Genomic DNA, 18598 nt, shown 5'->3' on the forward strand with positions numbered 1-18598 from the left:
TTGGAAAGGTTTTGTCCATAAACATAAACTTAAACCTCTTAAAGGTGTCTTGAAATCTTAGAACCATCCATTCTTTTATCCTTGATTCTCAGATTGCTTCCTTGAGGGACGAGGTGAACTATTTGGATGCGAGAGTTGAGAAGGGTGGCCTTTTGGTGAGGGAGATTCTCTAGTAAGAAGGTGGTTTTAGACCTCTACTCCTTATTTTGTATTAAATATGTCTAACTTCTTCAGATATCTAGAGTTAAGTGACTTAAGAAATGGGGATGCTAATACTAGTTTCTGTCATGCATGTATTAAGAGTAGATCTATAAGGAATAAAATTTTAGCTCTTAGGGTAAGAGATTCTTGGGATGAAGGGGTTTCCGAGATTCGCCAATAGGTGGTTAATTATTTTTCCATCCACTTTAAGTAACCTCTTTTTGATATGCCTAGATTGAATTGGGGTAGTTTTCCCTTCTCTCTAGAAGGAGGAGTGCTCCGGTCTGACCGCTCATTTCCTCCTATCTGAGATTGATCGAGTGGTTGCCTTGTGTCATGGGAATACGAATATGGGCCCTGATGGATTCAATTTCTCCTTTATTAGGAGGTTTTAGCCTCTTGTTAGGGATGATGTGGGGATTATGTGTGTGTAATTTCATCAGTTTTCTTCTTTTCCCTATGTTTTTTCCTTCTATTGTTGTGTTCTATTTATAAGCTCCTAGCTAAACTTATGGTAGGCAGGATACATGGTATTATAGATAAGTCTATCTCTCATAACTAACCATCCTTTCTCAAATGTACACTACGCCAAAAACTGGAATAGACAGCGCACCTTAGAGGGCGCTTTATTACAAAAGCGCTCTCTAAAGTGAAGCGAAAAAATAAGGAGCAATAGACAGCGCACTTTAGAGGGCGCTTTTGTAATAAAGCACCCTCTAAGGTGAAGCGAAAAAATAAGGAGGAGATAGAGGGACAACAATACATGGAGCTTTTTAGAAAGCGCCCTCTAAGGTTACCCTTAGAGGGCGCTTTTAATAAAGCGCTGTTATAAGTCCATGTGCATTTCCAGTTTATAAAGCGCTTCTGGAAAGCCTTAGAGAGCGCTTCCATAAGCGCCCTCTTAGGCCTTCTTTAGAGGGCGCTTTTTTTCCACAAGCGCCCTCTAAGGTCCCCTTTAGTAAACATTAAAATTATAACATACTGCGCGTTTTGTTATTTCACTCTCTGTTATTTTCGTTCTTTTTCACGTTAGGGTTCTAAGGCGTTCTCCTTCCACCTCTGTTAGATCTACGACGTTTCCTCCTTCTACCAATCAAAGGTACACGATGCATACATTATTACTTGCACTATTGCTTTGTTTTAGCTTTGCCCCATTTCAGTTTTATGTTATTGTTGTCTATGCTACGTTTGTTTCGACCTGTAAAGTTTCAATATTCATAGTCATTTAAATAGTTTGGGTTTATTAGGCAATTGACGGTTGGTTTTTAAATTGCTGAATTTGATATCGCTATGAATCACATTCAAACACTGTTGTTAGGGTTCGGTTATGGTTGCATTATAGAGACATTAGAAACCTTTGATTCTAGTAACTTAGCGTACATAGCGTAGCTAGTAACTTAAGAAGTTTAGGTATGGATGTTATTTGATAGAGTAAATGGAGACATGAATGCCCTGCACAGAGACTAACTCAATAAAGCGAAATTGTTTTGTCTCATCCCATTTTTGGTTTCTCTTCTGAAATTGTTTTTTGTTTATTCTAATTAGTAATGGATAATACATGGATGTCTTCCAATCGATTGTCGAGAGAGTACGAGAATGGGGTATCAGAATTCGTTAAGTTTTCCGTTGCGCACGCCGAAGACCCCAGTAGAATGATATGTCCTTGCTTGGGTTGTTGTTATGGGAAACGGGTTGACGCAGTTCAGTTGACATCGCCTCTAATGAGGCATGGAATTGATCGAAGTTATACATGTTGAAATTTGCATGGTGAGAAAAGTAACGAGAATGTTGAACCGGGGGATAGTACGACCTATGCCTCAAACTATAGTGGCGCAGATACATACGATTGTGATCGAGTTGAAGAGATTGCAGAAGCACTTGAAGGAGATCTTAAGGATTGTCCCGAAATGTTTGAGAGGTTGGTAAGTGATGCAGAGAAACCTTTGTATGATGGTTGCACTAAATTCACAAGATTGTCTGCGGTATTAAAGTTGTACAACTTAAAGGCGGGCAATGGATGGTCGGATAAAAGTTTCACAGAGTTATTAGCCCTTTTGAAAGATATGCTTCCTGAGGATAATGTTCTTCCCAATCGAACATATGAGACCAAAAAGATGTTGTGCTCTATTGGCATGAGCTATGATAAGATACATGCATGTCCAAACGATTGCGTTTTGTTTCGAAATGAGTATGCATCGTTAAATGAGTGTCCTAAATGCGGTGTCTCGCGATATAAGAACAAGTTGTCTCCAGCAAAAGTCTTGTGGTATTTTCCTGTTATTCCGAGATTTAGACGCATGTTTCGTAGTGAAACCGATTCAAGACACTTGACCTGGCATGCAGATGAAAGAATTATAGATGGAAAGTATCGACATCCGGCAGATTCACCACAGTGGTTGAAAATTGATAATGATTATCCTGAATTTGGAGAAGAATCAAGAAACCTTCGCTTGGCATTATCTACTGATGGAATGAACCCACACGGTATCCAGAGTATCTCACACAGTACATGGCCTGTGATTATTATGATTTATAACCTACCTCCATGGCTATGTATGAAGCGTAAGTACATGATGTTGTCCATGTTGATTTCTGGACCTAAACAACCAGGGAATGACATAGACGTGTACTTGAAGCCCTTAATCGAAGATTTAAAGATTTTGTGGGAGACCGGTGTGGAGGTTTATGATGGAATAGGAAAGAAAGTTTCAACTTGAGGGCGATGTTGTTTGGCACAATTAATGATTTTCCAGCATACGGAAATCTATCAGGGTATAGCATAAAAGGTCAATGTGCGTGTCCTATTTGTGAAGATAAAACAGATTGGAAGCGCTTCGAGTTTGGTCAGAAGAATGTCTTTCTCGGTCATCGGAGATTCTTAAATTCAAATCATCACTACCGTGGATGGAGAAAGGCGTTCAATGGAGAGACAGAACAAGGCAGAGCTCCACCTATATTGACGGGTGATCAAATTTTTGAAAAGGTGAAAGATTTGGATACTCAGTTTGGCAAGCCTTTTGCCCAGACACTTGTCAAAAGTGGGTGGAAGAAGAGGTCAGTTTTTTTTGAATTGCCGTATTGGAAGTCCTTGTATGTGAGATATTTTCTTGATGTTATGCATATTGAAAAAAATGTATTTGAAAGTGTTATTGGCACGTTACTCAATATACAAGGAAAGTCTAAGGATGGCCTTAAGGCAAGAAAGGACTTGATAGCGATGGGAATAAGAACTGAATTAGGACCCTTGAAGAAAGGAAAACGAACATATCTACCGCCTGCTGCTTATACTCTATCTAGAAAGGAGAAAAAAACATTGTGTAAGTTTCTAAGTGAAGTTAAAGTTCCAGAAGGGTACTCTTCAGATATTAGAAGACTTGTGTCTATGAAAGACCTCAAGTTAAAGAGTTTAAAGACCCATGATTGCCATGTTATAATGGAACATTTTCTCCCAATAGGTATACGTTCTATTCTTCCAGAAAAAGTAAGAAGCTCTATAACTAAGTTGTGTTCTTTCTTCAAGTCAATTTGCAGTAAGGTGATCAATCTTGCGATCTTACCAATGTTGTAAAAAGAAATCGTTATTACTTTGTGTGAGCTTGAAATGTTTTTTCCTCCATCATTTTTTGACATAATGGTACATCTAGTTGTTCATCTTGTGAAAGAGACACAATTGTGTGGACCAGCTTATATGAGATGGATGTACCCTGTTGAACGTTATATGAAAATATTAAAAGGGTACGTGAAGAACCGAAGTCGACCAGAAGGTTGTATGGTTGAAAGATACATTGTTGAAGAAGCGATTGAGTTTTGTACTGAATATTTGTCTAATGTTCAGTCAATCGGACTCCCCAAGTCTCAGCTTGTCGAAAAGAAAGAAGGAAAAAATCTAATTGGAAATAAAATCGTGGCAGTATCAAGGGTCGAACGGGATCAAATGCATTTGTATGTTCTGCACAATGAGAATGAGGTTGAGCCGTATGTTGAAATTCACAAGGATGTTCTCCGAGGTTTAAATCCCAATAGAAATGAAAATTGGATAGTACGAGAGCACAATCGATGTTTTATACCTTGGTTTAAGGATCATATTTATTCAAAGTATTATTCAGATCCTGCTTCAATAACAGAAAGGTTGAGATGCTTAGCATATGGTCCAAGTTTCCATGTTTTTTCTTATAGCGCATACGCGATTAATGGATACACATTGTATACCAAAGAACAAGATGATAAAAGTACTATGCAGAATAGTGGTGTCACCGTGGTAGCTGAAGCAATGCACATATCAAGTGTGAAGGACTTAAACCCCAAATTTGCAAATCTGTCATATTTTGGTGTTATCGAGCGCATTTGGGTGTTTGATTATGAGAAGTTTCAGATTCCTATATTTGGTTGCAAGTGGGTTGAAAATAATAACGGCATTCGAATGGATAAGTCAGGATTTTTGCAAGTGGATCTTAATAGGGTGGGATACAAAGATGAGTCTTTTATTCTAGCCTCTGAAGCTAGACAAGTGTTCTATGTCAATGATCCAAAAAGTACAAAATGGTCTATAGTTCTTTTTTCCAACAAAGTAATTGATGAAAACACTGGAGATCAAGGTGATATTGATGTTGAGATTGAATCGTTTACCAGAAATGATCAAGATGAGAATATTATATCAAATGATTCATATATTAGAAATGATCATAATGAGGGTATTTGGATCAATCCAACCGTCCGTGTTGTTAAGAGACATGTAGAACATATTCCAACCAAGAAAAGAAAGAGAACTTAGTGAAAAAGGTACAGGTCAAATGATTTTAATTGTTTTCTTTATTACAGGTAAAATGACTTTTATGATTTTAATTGTTTTTACATTTGTCATCTGATTTTAATTGTTTTCTTTATTACAGGTAAAATGGCTATTATGAAGTCAATCATTCGTGCAAGGGGCAAGGGATACTTGAAAGTATCAATTGATATTTGTTTAGATGGAGATGTTCCATTGTCGTCAAGCCTCATTCGCGTAGATGATGATGCTGGATATTTGAAAGTATCCCTCTACGACAATGGAACATGTCCATCTAAACAAATATCAATTCTATCTTCAAAAGATAAGGGACCAAAAATATAAGGGGATTACGCAGCAAATCGAGTCAGTTGCATCAAAAAAAAAGGTATAAACACAATTATATGATATTTATGCATAGAAAATGTTAATTCTTGATCTTATACATCACCTAACTAATTTTATGATATTTTAGGTTCATGCTATTGATATTGAACAAAAAGAGGTTGTTGCTAAGAAGACTGCTGCTAGCAAAAAAAACATACATCTCAGAGATGCTTTTGCTACTTAGTTTTATTTCTTTTTGAAGTTATGAATTGGTTGTATATTTAGAATCTTTAGAAGTTAAACGATTATATATCAGTGGATTGTTGTATATGTATGGATTGTTGTATATAAGGCTTGTTGAATGCAATGTGTGAAAAAGGGCTTCAAATTATACAGTTTTGGGTGTACTGCTTCAATATACAGGTTGTCTAAAATAAATAAATAAATATAGCGCTTTTTAAAAAAAAAATATTAAATAACCACCCACTTTAGAGGGCGCTTCCCAAAATAAGCGCTCTCTAAACCCTTTAAATTTCCACTTTAGAGGGCGCTTTCTAGTAAAAGCGCCCTCTAAACCCTTAAAAGTTTCCACTTTAGAGGGCGCTTTCCAGTAAAAGCGCCCTCTAAACCCTTAAATGTTTCCACTTTAGATGGCGCTTTCTTTAAAAAGCGCCCTCTAAAGTGGCCCTTAAAGGGCTTAAAGAGCCACTTTAGACAGCGCTTTCATCAGGAAAAAAAATGCTGTCTTTACCTATGCCAGCGCCAGATTAGAGGGCGCTTTAAAGCACTGTTATACGCCAAAAAAAGCCTCATCTTTTCCCTTATTTGGCGTAGTGGTAGGCTTTTAGTTGACGGGAAGTTGTTGTGAATGAGGTGGTGGATCTTGCTAAGATGAGTAAAAAACCTTGTCTCATATTTAAATTGAATTTTGAGAAAGCTTATGATTCAGTGTGCTGGTCATTTCTGCATTATATGTTATATAGATTTGGTTTTAATGACAAGTGGGGAGGTTGGATTCATGCTTGTGTTTTTTCTAGTAACCTTGATATTTTGGTTAATGGTTATCTAACCTAAGAATTTTGTATTTAAAGGGGGTTAAAGCAAGATGATCCTTTGACCCCTTTTCTTTTTCTCTTGGATTAAGGTCCGAGTGAGTTTGGTATATTTAACATGCTAGGGTGGGTTATGATTTTTCCTAGAGATCATGTGATCGTTTTTCAGATGTTCTTACCTTTTGGTGGTCTTTCTAGGATTATGGGAGGTTTTCTTATGGTTTTCCATGTTATGATTTGGCCGATTTGAAAAATCTTGGAATGATAGAGTGTTCTTAGGTAAATTGGTGACTTCGAAGGACGTGGAATACTTGGTCATTCTCTTAGCGTGAAAATAGTATATTGGTACGTTAGTGGGTAACTCATGTACTTTCTCGTCCTGACTTGAGAATCATATTATATATCTGAGCCAATAGCGACTTGAGTGTATTCGACCTATCTTTGACGTGTTCTTATTGTTTAGGTAGAGATCGGTGTTCGTTCTAGTAGGTCATTGACTAGAGAGCTCTAGTTCTTTTTCATCATTTTTGGTGCTCTCTTTCTATTTTGTTGTTAAATTTTTGCTTTTTCTTTTTGATTATGGGTTGGTTTCTTATTACTTATTTGTTGCTACCTCTTGTGCAAGCTAGCAGCCTCATGTTATACTCCCTTGATCTTTAATGTCTCATTTTATATACTTTTTTATTTGCTTTTAAAAAATATATATATGTTAATATCATACAAACTAAATTATATTTTAAATAGAGACTTAAATAGTCAGTTGGTCCCTACAAGTTGGCGTGTTTTTAAATTTGGTCTCTGAATCTCTTTTTGTTTGGAAACAATCCATGAGTGTTAAATCTTTTGGTTTTAGTCCTTAAAATCAAAATCCCTTGAAAAATTAGCGGGGTTTTCTTTGAAATTTCTTGCGTATTTAAAATCTGTAGGTTTTCTACAGATTTTCCTTCAAATTTTTCTATGGATTTTCACTTTAGAGATTAAAACTAATATTATTTTAACATTTAGAGACTATTTCCAAAAAAAATTCAAGAAGTAAATTAAAAAATATGTCAATTTACATATTTAAGCCTTAAATAAATTATATATAATTATTATGATGAATTGAGTGTATTTTTTTAAAATTACAACTACTTGTTAGAAATTTTATTTTTTATTTTTGAAGGAGTTTATTTTTATTTAATGTTCTAATAAAAAATCTATGTTAAAATTCCATAATTGAGGAAACATTTTTATATTGGATTCTTTTTTTATGAGTAACACAATTTGTGAGAGACATAATACATATTCATCTAAAATTTTAAGATAAAAGGAATATAAATCCTCTCATTTATAAACGCTCAATTCTCAACTTTTCTAATTAATTTAAGTCTTTTCCACACTTTTTTTTAACATTTTCAACTCACACTTTTTATTAAACTAATTAAAATTTTAAAAGTCTAAATGTATCTAACTTCATTGTTTTTAAATAAGTTTCTCCAAACTTTAAAAGACCAAAGATTAATGACAAGGGAATATTCTTTTCTATAAAGAATCTAAAAATTTGGGAGAAAGTCAAAAATCTAATAGAATCAAATTAGTTATTGGAAACTTATTAATTAATTAATTAATTAAGTTGCCCTTGATACCGTACGCAATGACAGAGATAAATGAATGTCAATTAAGCCAATTTTTAATTTATGGTCATCATCGGTCACACCGACCATATTTCCATGTATATCACGTTGAACTACGCTTTTTCTTTTATGATGCAACAATCTAGATTTCTTAGCGAGTTAGTAGTCTCTTCACTTTATTTTCTAAGAAATGATTACTACATGATTCAAATTAACAATAATAATCTGAGATAATGTGTTTAAATGGATAACTACAATTATTAATTATATAATGCTGATTCATTTCTTTAACTAGGAAGTTGGGAATATATAATACGAAACTCACATAACTGGGGAAATAAGTATGAATGTTCTAGAAGATAATGATATACATAAAAATCATGAAGATGTTATTGCTTTTTCTAGAAGAAGAAAAACTACGTAACTTCATGTATATTAAGAAGTCATTTCTTGGAAGGTCATAAAAAATAGGGAAAAATAAGAAACTTATTGGGCACGCTTTCATTTCGCTGCATATATATAGAGAAAGCATAGACGTTTGTGATATCTAAAAACTAACTGAGATGGATCATAAACACCTGTTACGACAGAAGCCTCCAGGAGCACCATTCACTTGCAGCGGTTGTAGACAACTAGGGTTTGGATCAAATTACCATTGTCAAAACAGCTCTCATTGCAACTATGTCCTACATGGAGAATGTGCATATCCCGATCCTTACGCCTTTCATCCATTTTTTGAGAAAAGCTATTTCGAATTTCACAAGAAACCACCTGGAGATAGAGAAAGATACTGCGATGCTTGTGGAAAAGATATATTAGGGTTTGTCTACCATTGTTCTAGGACAGGATATGATCTTCACCCTTGTTGTTTGAAGTTGAAAAATAGTATTACTGATGAAAGTGGTACCGTGACACTGAAATTGTCCAAGAAAGTTGATTCAAAGTGTGTGAAATGTAAGCATAGGAGTGTTGTGGGAAATGTTAAAGGGTGGTGTTATTATGATAGAAATAGTTGTTATCACGTGTCTTGTTTCAAGGATTTGATAGTTGAGAACTGGAGGAGGGGTTATTTTTCTCAAGGAGATACATCAATTGCAACTACAAATTCAAGTAATGATAGAGAAACTCAACTTGCACTGACGAGCATGGAGATGGATCAAAGTTTGAGGATTTCAAGGAGGGCAAGAACTATAAGCAAGTACGCAAAGATAGCAATTTTGGTATTCAAGCTAATATTTTCAGCTATATTTGGAAATCCTATATCTGCTTTTGTTGCTATTTTGGAAGCTCTTGCTTCAAATTAACTTACCACTGAGTAGGTATTGAATTTTTGATTGAATTCGCTTTGGTTTGTGTTGCTTGCTCCCATTCTCTTGTATTTCTCTAGTTTAGACTTGTATTATTTAGCCTCTGGTGTGACTTTGTATTATTTTGTTTTTCTGCGTTTTGTGGTCCTGAGATCCTGTAGTTCGGAAACATTTGTTGTACTAAGTTGGAGTATTTGTTGTACTATTCATTTGTATATTATTTTAGCCATTTCAACAAAATAAAGTTATAGCTTTCGGTCAAAGCTTTTAAGCAGTTTTCTTGTAGTGACTTGAAATACCTACCAATAAATATGGCTTTCTTTTGAGAAGCTGTTTCTCATCTTGGAGCAAAAGTCTCTTGTTGTGAGGTCAATGATTGGGTTTGGAATATTAGGTGAAGGCGTTTTCTCTTAGTCTGGGAAGAAGAGTTCCTGGTGGAGTTATTTAGTTCTATTGCTGGTGTGGGAAATAAGGTTGGGTGGATGTCTGTTTGTAGTTGCTAGATCTCACGAGAGGTTTTTCTGCTAGATTAGCTTACATTAGACTTTCCGTCCTGGTGGCCGGTGTTGAAAGTAGGTCGGATTGGGTTGTCTAGGGTTTGGAAGAGGTGTGTGCCTTAATATCTCAAAATAGATATGTTTTTTTAATACAACCAACTTAAACATGATTCAATAGGTTCGATGCAACACACTTATGTTTATACAATAAACCACTACAAGCATGATCTAACCTAAACGACATGCAAAGTGTGATATGATTTAACTTTTACATGCTAAAGAATGAAAGTTAAAGAGAGATAGGGAAGGAAGAAAGTACACATAGATATATAATTGTTTGGAAATCGATCTCACTATGCCTACTCCAATCTTTAATGGTTTAAAAATATTGGGAAAAATAACAAAGTATTCCCACATTTTCAATAGTTAATATAAAAGTATTTTGATACAATGAACTATCGACAATCTAAATGTTAATAACCACAATTCGTTATCCTCCACTCGAATCCAATGACAATTTCTTCTGTTGATGTAGATACTCAACTGCTACATGCAAGATCCTAAATAATCTTGATCCAATAATCCACCTATCCACAATAACCTACTCCAAGCTTCCTTTCAACAACATTCTTCCGTCGAATCTGACGAAGACTTGTCTGAGAGATTGTCATTAGCCATAATTAATTGGACACACTACAACAAAAAATACATATGACAATGGTTGTGAAAGACATATAATGACAGTTTATGCCCGTTGTTAGATAATGTATGATTGTAAGTGTTTTATTTACAATCATAGACTATTTTCCGTTGTAGTAAATTGGAAAACGCACTACCTATAACCACGATTGTATCGAATAGCCGTAATGAAATATCTATAGGTCATGGGTTCGATACCCAGCAACGCCATGTTTGGAGTTTATTATTCTGGATAGCCCTCTACCAATAACAATGATTGTATTAAACAATTGTTGTGAAATTATTTGTTTTTTAATATATATTTTTTGATTGACTTAAATAGTCTTTTGGTCCCGGTAAGTTAGCGTGTTTTTGATTTTCGCCCCTGTATCTTTTTTTCCTGAATATAGTCCCTGAATGTTAAAATCCTTTTGCTTTTAGTCCCTAAAATTAAAATCCGTAGAAAAATCTGCAGGAAACATGCGGATTTTCCTTCAAATTTTAATTTTATTGGATTAAAAGCAAGTGAAATTCAACATATAAGGACTTTATCTAGAAAAAAAATACAGGGACGACAAACAAAAACACGCCAATTTATAAGGACTAAAAGATTATTTAAGCCTTTTTGATTTTACAGAATTCCCAAATTTTTAACCTGGACTATTTTGAATCGTATCAGACCAGAAATAATAAAAAATTTATCTGACCAAAAATTGTACTACATCCAAGCAAATATTGCATTAAAAACCAAAAGTTATATATTACATCAAAACCAAAATGGCATGAAATCTATAATTTACATATCATTATATCAAATAATAGTATCTTGGTGTCTTGGTATCTTGCCTCTTGGTGTATTGACATTAAACACCTATAATTTCAAATAGTAATACTTGTTAGTAAATAACCTTAGAAATTATAACTTACAATAAATTATGAATAAAGAATAAAAAATACTTACTTGTAAATTTTCCATATGCCTTCTAAATGATCGTTACGAATATGATGTACATCATCTAGATCAACTCCTTCATATGAAGTAGAGACTTGTGTTACATAAAAAAGAGTGGAAGGAATATCAAAATCTTCATCACTATGAGGAATGCATTTTCCTTAAAGAATAATTGATCATCTCCTCGATAAGTCTGAAGGGTCTGTTACATAAAAAAAATCGTTTTTCTTGAGTAGCCATGATGAATGGTTCGGTCATATAAGTTGTCTTTCCAATGTCAACTTGTGTGAATCCTAACTCAACAATGTATACACCAATGTTATTTGGAACCCACTTGCATTTTAATAAAGTCACTTCAAAAATAACATAATCAATCTCCAAAATTTCCTCAATGACAACATAGAACGCTTTAGATGCCAATATAAGATTCTTATCTTTTGAACTAGAGAAATATATGAATTTGGCATCAACCATAACCCCACTATTTTGTATAATACTACAATCATCTTTTGATATCATGTGCACTCCAAGTTATCACATTAAATTTTGCCATGTATGACAACTATTTAGTTATCTCTGATGCACTATCATCATTAGAAATCCTTTCATTAAACCAGCTTATGAATTTCTTGTTATGCTCTGTCAACAACCACTTCTCACTCATTCGGGGATATTTTTCTCCATAAGTCTTTTGTGAATAACTATGTAAGGTGTAACTTCATCAAGATTATTCAATATATAGAAAAGTGCTTGAAGAACTACATCCTAAGCCATTGACTTAACATTTAAACTTTGAGTACCTCTACCTCCATATTTGTCAGCATGACGAGGCTTTGGAATTCTTATAAACTCTACTTCCGACAAATAGTTTCAACAAAACTCAACAACTTCTTTTATGATGTACCTTTCAAAGATCGAAGTTTCCGGTCGATGTTGATTTGTCGTATATCCTTTAAAGATCTTCATGTATCTCTCTATTGGATACATCCGCCTTAAAAAAATAAGACCACAAAATCTGATTTCTCTGACTAGATGATCAAGTAAGTGAACCATAATGTCAAAAATGATGGAGGAAAATACATATTCCATTGACATAAGATTATTGCAGCCTCATCTTATAATTCATCTAATTTTTTGAAATCAATAACTTTTTTTACATATATAATTGAAGAATAAGCACAATCTAATTATAATTACTCTTACATTTTTTGGAAGGATGCCACAGATAGCCATTGGTAGAAGTTGTTGCATCGAGACATGACAATCATGAGATTTTAAGTGAATTAACTTGAGATCCTTAATTGATACAAGTTTCTTGATGCTTTATGAATAACCTTGAGGAACTTTGATACCATGCAAACACTCACAAAAAAGTTTCTTTTCCTTTTTAGATAGAGGGTGACATGCCAAAGCTAAATAAGTTATTCTTCCTCTATCTTCTAGAGCCAATTGTTGTCATATACCCATATAAACGGATTTTTTTACTATCTTTAGACTTTCCTAGAATGTTTAGAAGTGTTCCTATAAAACTATCACACACATTTTTCTCCACATGCATCACATTAAGACAATGGCTTACAATGAGGCTAGACCAATTTTGAAGATCAAAGAACACGGATCTCTTTTTCCAAATATTTATCTCAATGAGATATTTTTTTAATCTTTCTAAAGACAACAATAAGGTGTTATTGTCATTGATATACTTCATTGCTCGTTAAAGGTTTATGAGAGATTTCAAACTCATGATCTCCTTTAAAAGCCTTCTGCAATCTACGATAAGGATGATTGGGTTTTAGAAATTTCCGATGCTCAATGTAAACAGTCTTTTTTCCAAACTCAAGTTGGTGAAAAAAAGTACTAAATTCAAATATATGACACACTTTATGTCCTTTGACACTCTCTCCAGCCAAATTACCATATGCAGGAAAGTTGTTGATTGTGCAAAATAGCATTGCGCACATCTAAAACTCTTCACAAGAATATGCACCATCAACGTCAATGCCTTCCTCCAACAAAAGTCTTAAACCTTAAATTCATGAACTTAGATAAATATCTATGTCATTTCCAGGTTATTTTGGTCCGTAAATCATCATACTTAACATCATATACTTGTGTTTCATGTATAACCATGAAGATATGTTGTAAATCGTGAGAAGAACATGCCTAGAAGAATGGTTAGTACTTAGATTACCAAAGAGTTTCGCTCTATCCATGTAAATTCCATGCCTAAGGTTTCTTGGCTCAAGGAAAAAATCTGGAAACAACAAATCAATTTTCTTCCATTGTAAAGAATTAGCTACATGATGAATGTTTCTGTCATATTTTCTTTCATTTGTATGTCATCTAATATTCTTTGTATCATTCTCATTAGAAAAAATTCTCTTGAACCTTGAAATTATTGGCAAGTACCATGACACTTTAATAAAAGGACATTTCTTGTTAACATTGTCACTGTCATCACCATTGTTGTCCTTCACCTTGTAGCACTAATAATCATATTCTGGACATTTATCCAAAATTTTAGACTCTTTCCTGTATAGTATTCCATCATTAGGGCATATATATATATATATATATATATATATATATATATATATATATATATATATATATATATATATATATTGATATACTTCAAACTCATTGGACACAATATCTTTTTGGGATCATAACAATGATCCGTCAAATTGTTATATTTTGGTAGCATTTGTTTTAACAAATCACACAATTTCGTGAAACTTTTATCCAATCACCCACTTTTTTCCTTCAAATTAAACAATTTTAACAACACATATAATTGTGTAAAACCTGTGCACTCCTTATATAAAGGTACATCTTAATCATTACACAAAGTATCATAAATACGGGCTTTCATAAAAGACGATTCCTAAATATCACATATCATATCTTCTAATTGATCATCCATATCTTGATCAACTTCATGCATTTGTGATGTCACATTTTTATTTTTGTCCATTTCTCAATGTCACATACATGTTGTATAATTTTGACATATTCCATCACAACATAAGTGATGTAATATTTCTTCCTTTTAAAGGTTGTTGATATTCCCGCAATTAGCACAAGGACAATAAAAGAGACCATTATTGCCGAGAATATTTTGTTCAGCGAATTCAAGGAATTCAAGAACTCCTTTCTTATACACCGGATGCAATCTATCATCTTTCATCCAACTACGATCCATAACAAGTTCTAAAATTTATATCAAAAGACTAATGTGAATGGAACACTAATGCTACACATACAACGTACTAGTATGGTTATATGCATACTAATATATCCATCACAATAATATAACACGAAAACCTAAAGAATATTCATAACCAACCTCTACAATTCATGACATCTATAAAAAACCCAACAATTTCATTTTGAAAACCAAAACCTAAAGTATATTCATAACCACATGTCTTTCTTTATCAGTAATATAGTTATAACAAAAAGAAAACAAAAACATAGCCTTATAACAATATCACATAACCTTATAACAACAAAAACATCACAGCGCGAGAACATGACACATGACAACATCACAAAACCTTATAACAACAAAAACATCACAAAATATGAATAAAACCAAAGGAAAACCTCACTACACCGTGAGAGAAGGATCAAGAAATGAATAATGGACAATGAACAATGAACACGGAAAGGTAATGTACCGTACTTCAAAGAGGAGGAAAAGACTAACAAATGATTTTTTGTTCCAAGAAATGAATGAAGATGGTGAAGATTAGACGATCCAAGCAATGAATGAAGATGATGAAGATTTCATTATCGTTGTCGTCTGGTTCACTAGGGCATGTGTTATGAAGGAAATAAAAAACATGTTATGTTTTAATTTTGTAGAATAGAATTTCACCATGATTACAAATACCAACCATAGTGAAATATAACACATTTAATCATGGTTGGTAGAAACAACCGTAGTTAAAAGTTTTTCAATTTTTATTTAACAATTAAGTTAAGTGACAAGCGCTTTTTTATAGAAAAATTGAAAAAAAAATATTGATGTTGCAATTCAAAGCGTGTAACCCTTAATGTATGATCATCTTTGTTATTATGAACTGTGATGAAAAATATTATAATAAAATAGATAAAAATAAGGTGCGTAAAAATGAGATTACTATGGATCTCTTTTTTCTTACCCCCGAATTTGGGGGAATTTGGAGGGGAGGGGAGGTGTTTCATTTTAATTATAATTATATTTACATATTTACCCTTATTTGTTTATTTAAATATGAATATAACTTATTAAAATTTTAAAATTTCTACTTTGAACAAATTTTATCTTCCTTTTATATTTCTTGTATTTTTATATCTTCATCTTACTATCATTTTATATGTTTAAATTTATTTATTTTATTTTTTATATTTTAATGTTACTTTTTAATTCTTGTAATGTTTTTTTAATAATAATTTTTGTTAGATTTTATTGTACTTGATAATCTTTTTAAAATTATATATTATAATCGTTGCAATTTTATAAAATCTTCCACGATGTTCTCTGATTGAGTACTTATATTTCGTCAATAAATTTGTATTTCAATTATAAACGGTAAATATCATGAGTCTTATGGTAAATTAGAAGGATAAAAAAGTAAATTAGTTTTAAAATACCTCTCCTCCCTTTGTGAACCAAACATATCGGTAAACAAAATGGCTCCCCCCATTTTCATATTTTGAACCAAACATATATTTATTTTGAACTGTGATGAAAAGTGTTTTAATAAAATAGATAAAAATAAGGTGCATAAAAATGAGATTACTACGGATCTCTTTTTTCTTACCCCCCAATTTGGGGGAATTTGGAGGGGATGGGAGGGGAGGTGTTTCATTTTAATTTTAATTATATTTATATATTTACCCTTATTTGTTTATTTAAATATAAATTTAACTTATTAAAATTTTAAATTTTCTATTTTGAACAAATTTTATCTTCCTTTTATATTTCTTGTATTTTTATATCTTCATCTTACTATCATTTTATGTGTTTAAATTTATTTATTTTATTTTTTATATTTTAATGTTACTTTTTAATTATCGTAATTTTTTTTAATAATAATTTTTGTTAGATTTTATTATACTTGATAATCTTTTTAAAATTATATATTATAATCGTTGAAATTTTATAAAATCTTTCACGATGTTCTCTGATTGAGTACTTATATTTCGTCAATGAATTTGTATTTCAATTATAAACGGTAAATATCATGAGTCTTATGGTAAATTAGAAGGATAAAAAAGTAAATTAGTTTTAAAATACCTCCCCTCCCTTTGTGAACCAAATATATCTGTAAACAAAATGCCTCCCCCCATTTTCATATTTTGAACCAAACATATATTTATTTAAAATCCCCCCCCCCTCCCTTCCCTCACCTCCCTACCCTTTCAAAAAAATATATCCTCTCCCTTCCCCTCGATTGAACCAAATAGACCCTAATGTACCTTTTATCTACATCTTAAACTCAATCTTTAGAGTTGAAGGTTCACAAAAATGAGTTTTTGACAAAGGCTCACTACGCCAAAAACTGGAATAGACAGCGCACCATAGAGGGCGCTTTATTACAAAAGCGCTCTCTAAAGTGAAGCGAAAAAATAAGGAGCAATAGACAGCGCACTTTAGAGGGCGCTTTTGTAATAAAGCGCCATCTAAGGTGAAGCGAAAAAATAAGGAGGAGATAGAGGGACAACAATACATGACGCTTTTTAGAAAGCGCCCTCTAAGGTTACCCTTAGAGGGCGCTTTTAAAGAAGCGCTCTATAAGTCCATGTGCATTTCCAGTTTATAAAGCGCTTCTGGAAAGCCTTAGAGAGCGCTTTCATAAGCGCCCTCTTAGGCCCCCTTTAGAGGGCGCTTTTTTTCCACAAGCGCCCTCTAAGGTCCCCTTTAGTAAACATTAAAATTATAACATACTGCGCGTTTTGTTATTTCACTCTCTGTTATTTTCGTTTTTTTTCACGTTAGGGTTCTCACTGCTACGATTTTCGCTACTTCTAAGGCGTTCTCCTTCCAACTCTGTTAGATCTACGACGTTTCCTCCTTCTACCAATCAAAGGTACACTATGCAGCTTATGAGTGTATTTATTCTAGCATACATTATTACTTGCACTATTGCTTTGCTTTAGCTTTGCCCCATTTCAGTTTTATGTTATTGTTGTCTATGCTACGTTTGTTTCGACCATCAAAATTAATGATGAAGAAAAAAAATGAAATTTTATGATTTATAATTGACTCATTTGTTGGTTAACCCTGTGAAGTTTCAATATTCATAGTCATTTAAATAGTTTGGGTTTATTAGGCAAGTGACGGTTGGTTTTTAAATTGCGGAATTTGATATCGCTATGAATCACATTTGTTGGTTAACCCTATAAAGTTTCAATATTCATAGTCATTTAAATAGTTTGAGTTTATTAGGCAATTGACGGTTGGTTTTTAAATTGCTGAATTTGATATCGCTATGAATCACATTCAAAGACTGTTGTTAGGGTTCGGTTATGGTTGCATTATAGAGACATTAGAAACCTTTGATTTCGCGACTTAGATTGTAGTTTAACAACATTTTGTAAAACCCTAATAAAGTTTCAAATTTTTTACTATTCAGGCAGCAATATCTAAAACACCTTCTACCAATCAAAGGTACACTATGTAGCTTATGAGTGTATTTATTCTAGCATAGATAGCGTGGCTAGTAACTTAAGAAGTTTAGGTATGGATGTTATTTGATAGAGTAAATGGAGACATGAATGCCCTGCACAGAGACTAACTCAATAAAGCGAAATTGTTTTGTCTCATCCCATTTTTGGTTTCTCTTCTGAAATTGTTTTTTGTTTATTCTAATTAGTAATGGATAATACATGGATGTCTTCCAATCGATTGTCAAGAGAGTACGAGAATGGGGTATCAGAATTCGTTAAGTTTGCCGTTGCGCACGCCGAAGACCCCAGTAGAATGATATGTCCTTGCTTGGGTTGTTGTTATGGGAAACAGGTTGACGCAGTTCAGTTGACATCGCATCTAATGAGGCATGGAATTGATCGAAGTTATACATGTTGGAATTTGCATGGTGAGAAAAGTAACGAGAATGTTGAACCGGGGGATAGTACGACCTATGCCTCAAACTATAGTGGCGCAGATACATACGATTGTGATCGAGTTGAAGAGATTGCAGAAGCACTTGAAGG

General features: G+C 33.2%; 1 protein-coding gene across 1 annotated transcript; it reads left to right on the plus strand.

Annotated features, from left to right (window-relative positions):
* Nucleotides 1-8521: 8521 nt before the first annotated feature.
* LOC127131726 (uncharacterized) lies at nucleotides 8522-9262 on the plus strand. The gene has a single exon (XM_051060646.1). It carries the CDS (start codon nucleotides 8522-8524, stop codon nucleotides 9260-9262), a length of 741 nt encoding a protein of 246 aa, XP_050916603.1.
* Nucleotides 9263-18598: the final 9336 nt, after the last annotated feature.

The sequence above is a fragment of the Lathyrus oleraceus genome, chromosome 3, assembly GCF_024323335.1.
Source record: "Lathyrus oleraceus cultivar Zhongwan6 chromosome 3, CAAS_Psat_ZW6_1.0, whole genome shotgun sequence".
NCBI classification, from domain to species: domain Eukaryota; kingdom Viridiplantae; phylum Streptophyta; class Magnoliopsida; order Fabales; family Fabaceae; genus Lathyrus; species Lathyrus oleraceus.

What these genes read in the sequence shown, in the direction of transcription:
- LOC127131726 (XM_051060646.1), top strand. Translation starts at nt 8,522, where the DNA reads ATGGATCATAAACACCTGTTACGACAGAAGCCTCCAGGAGCACCATTC.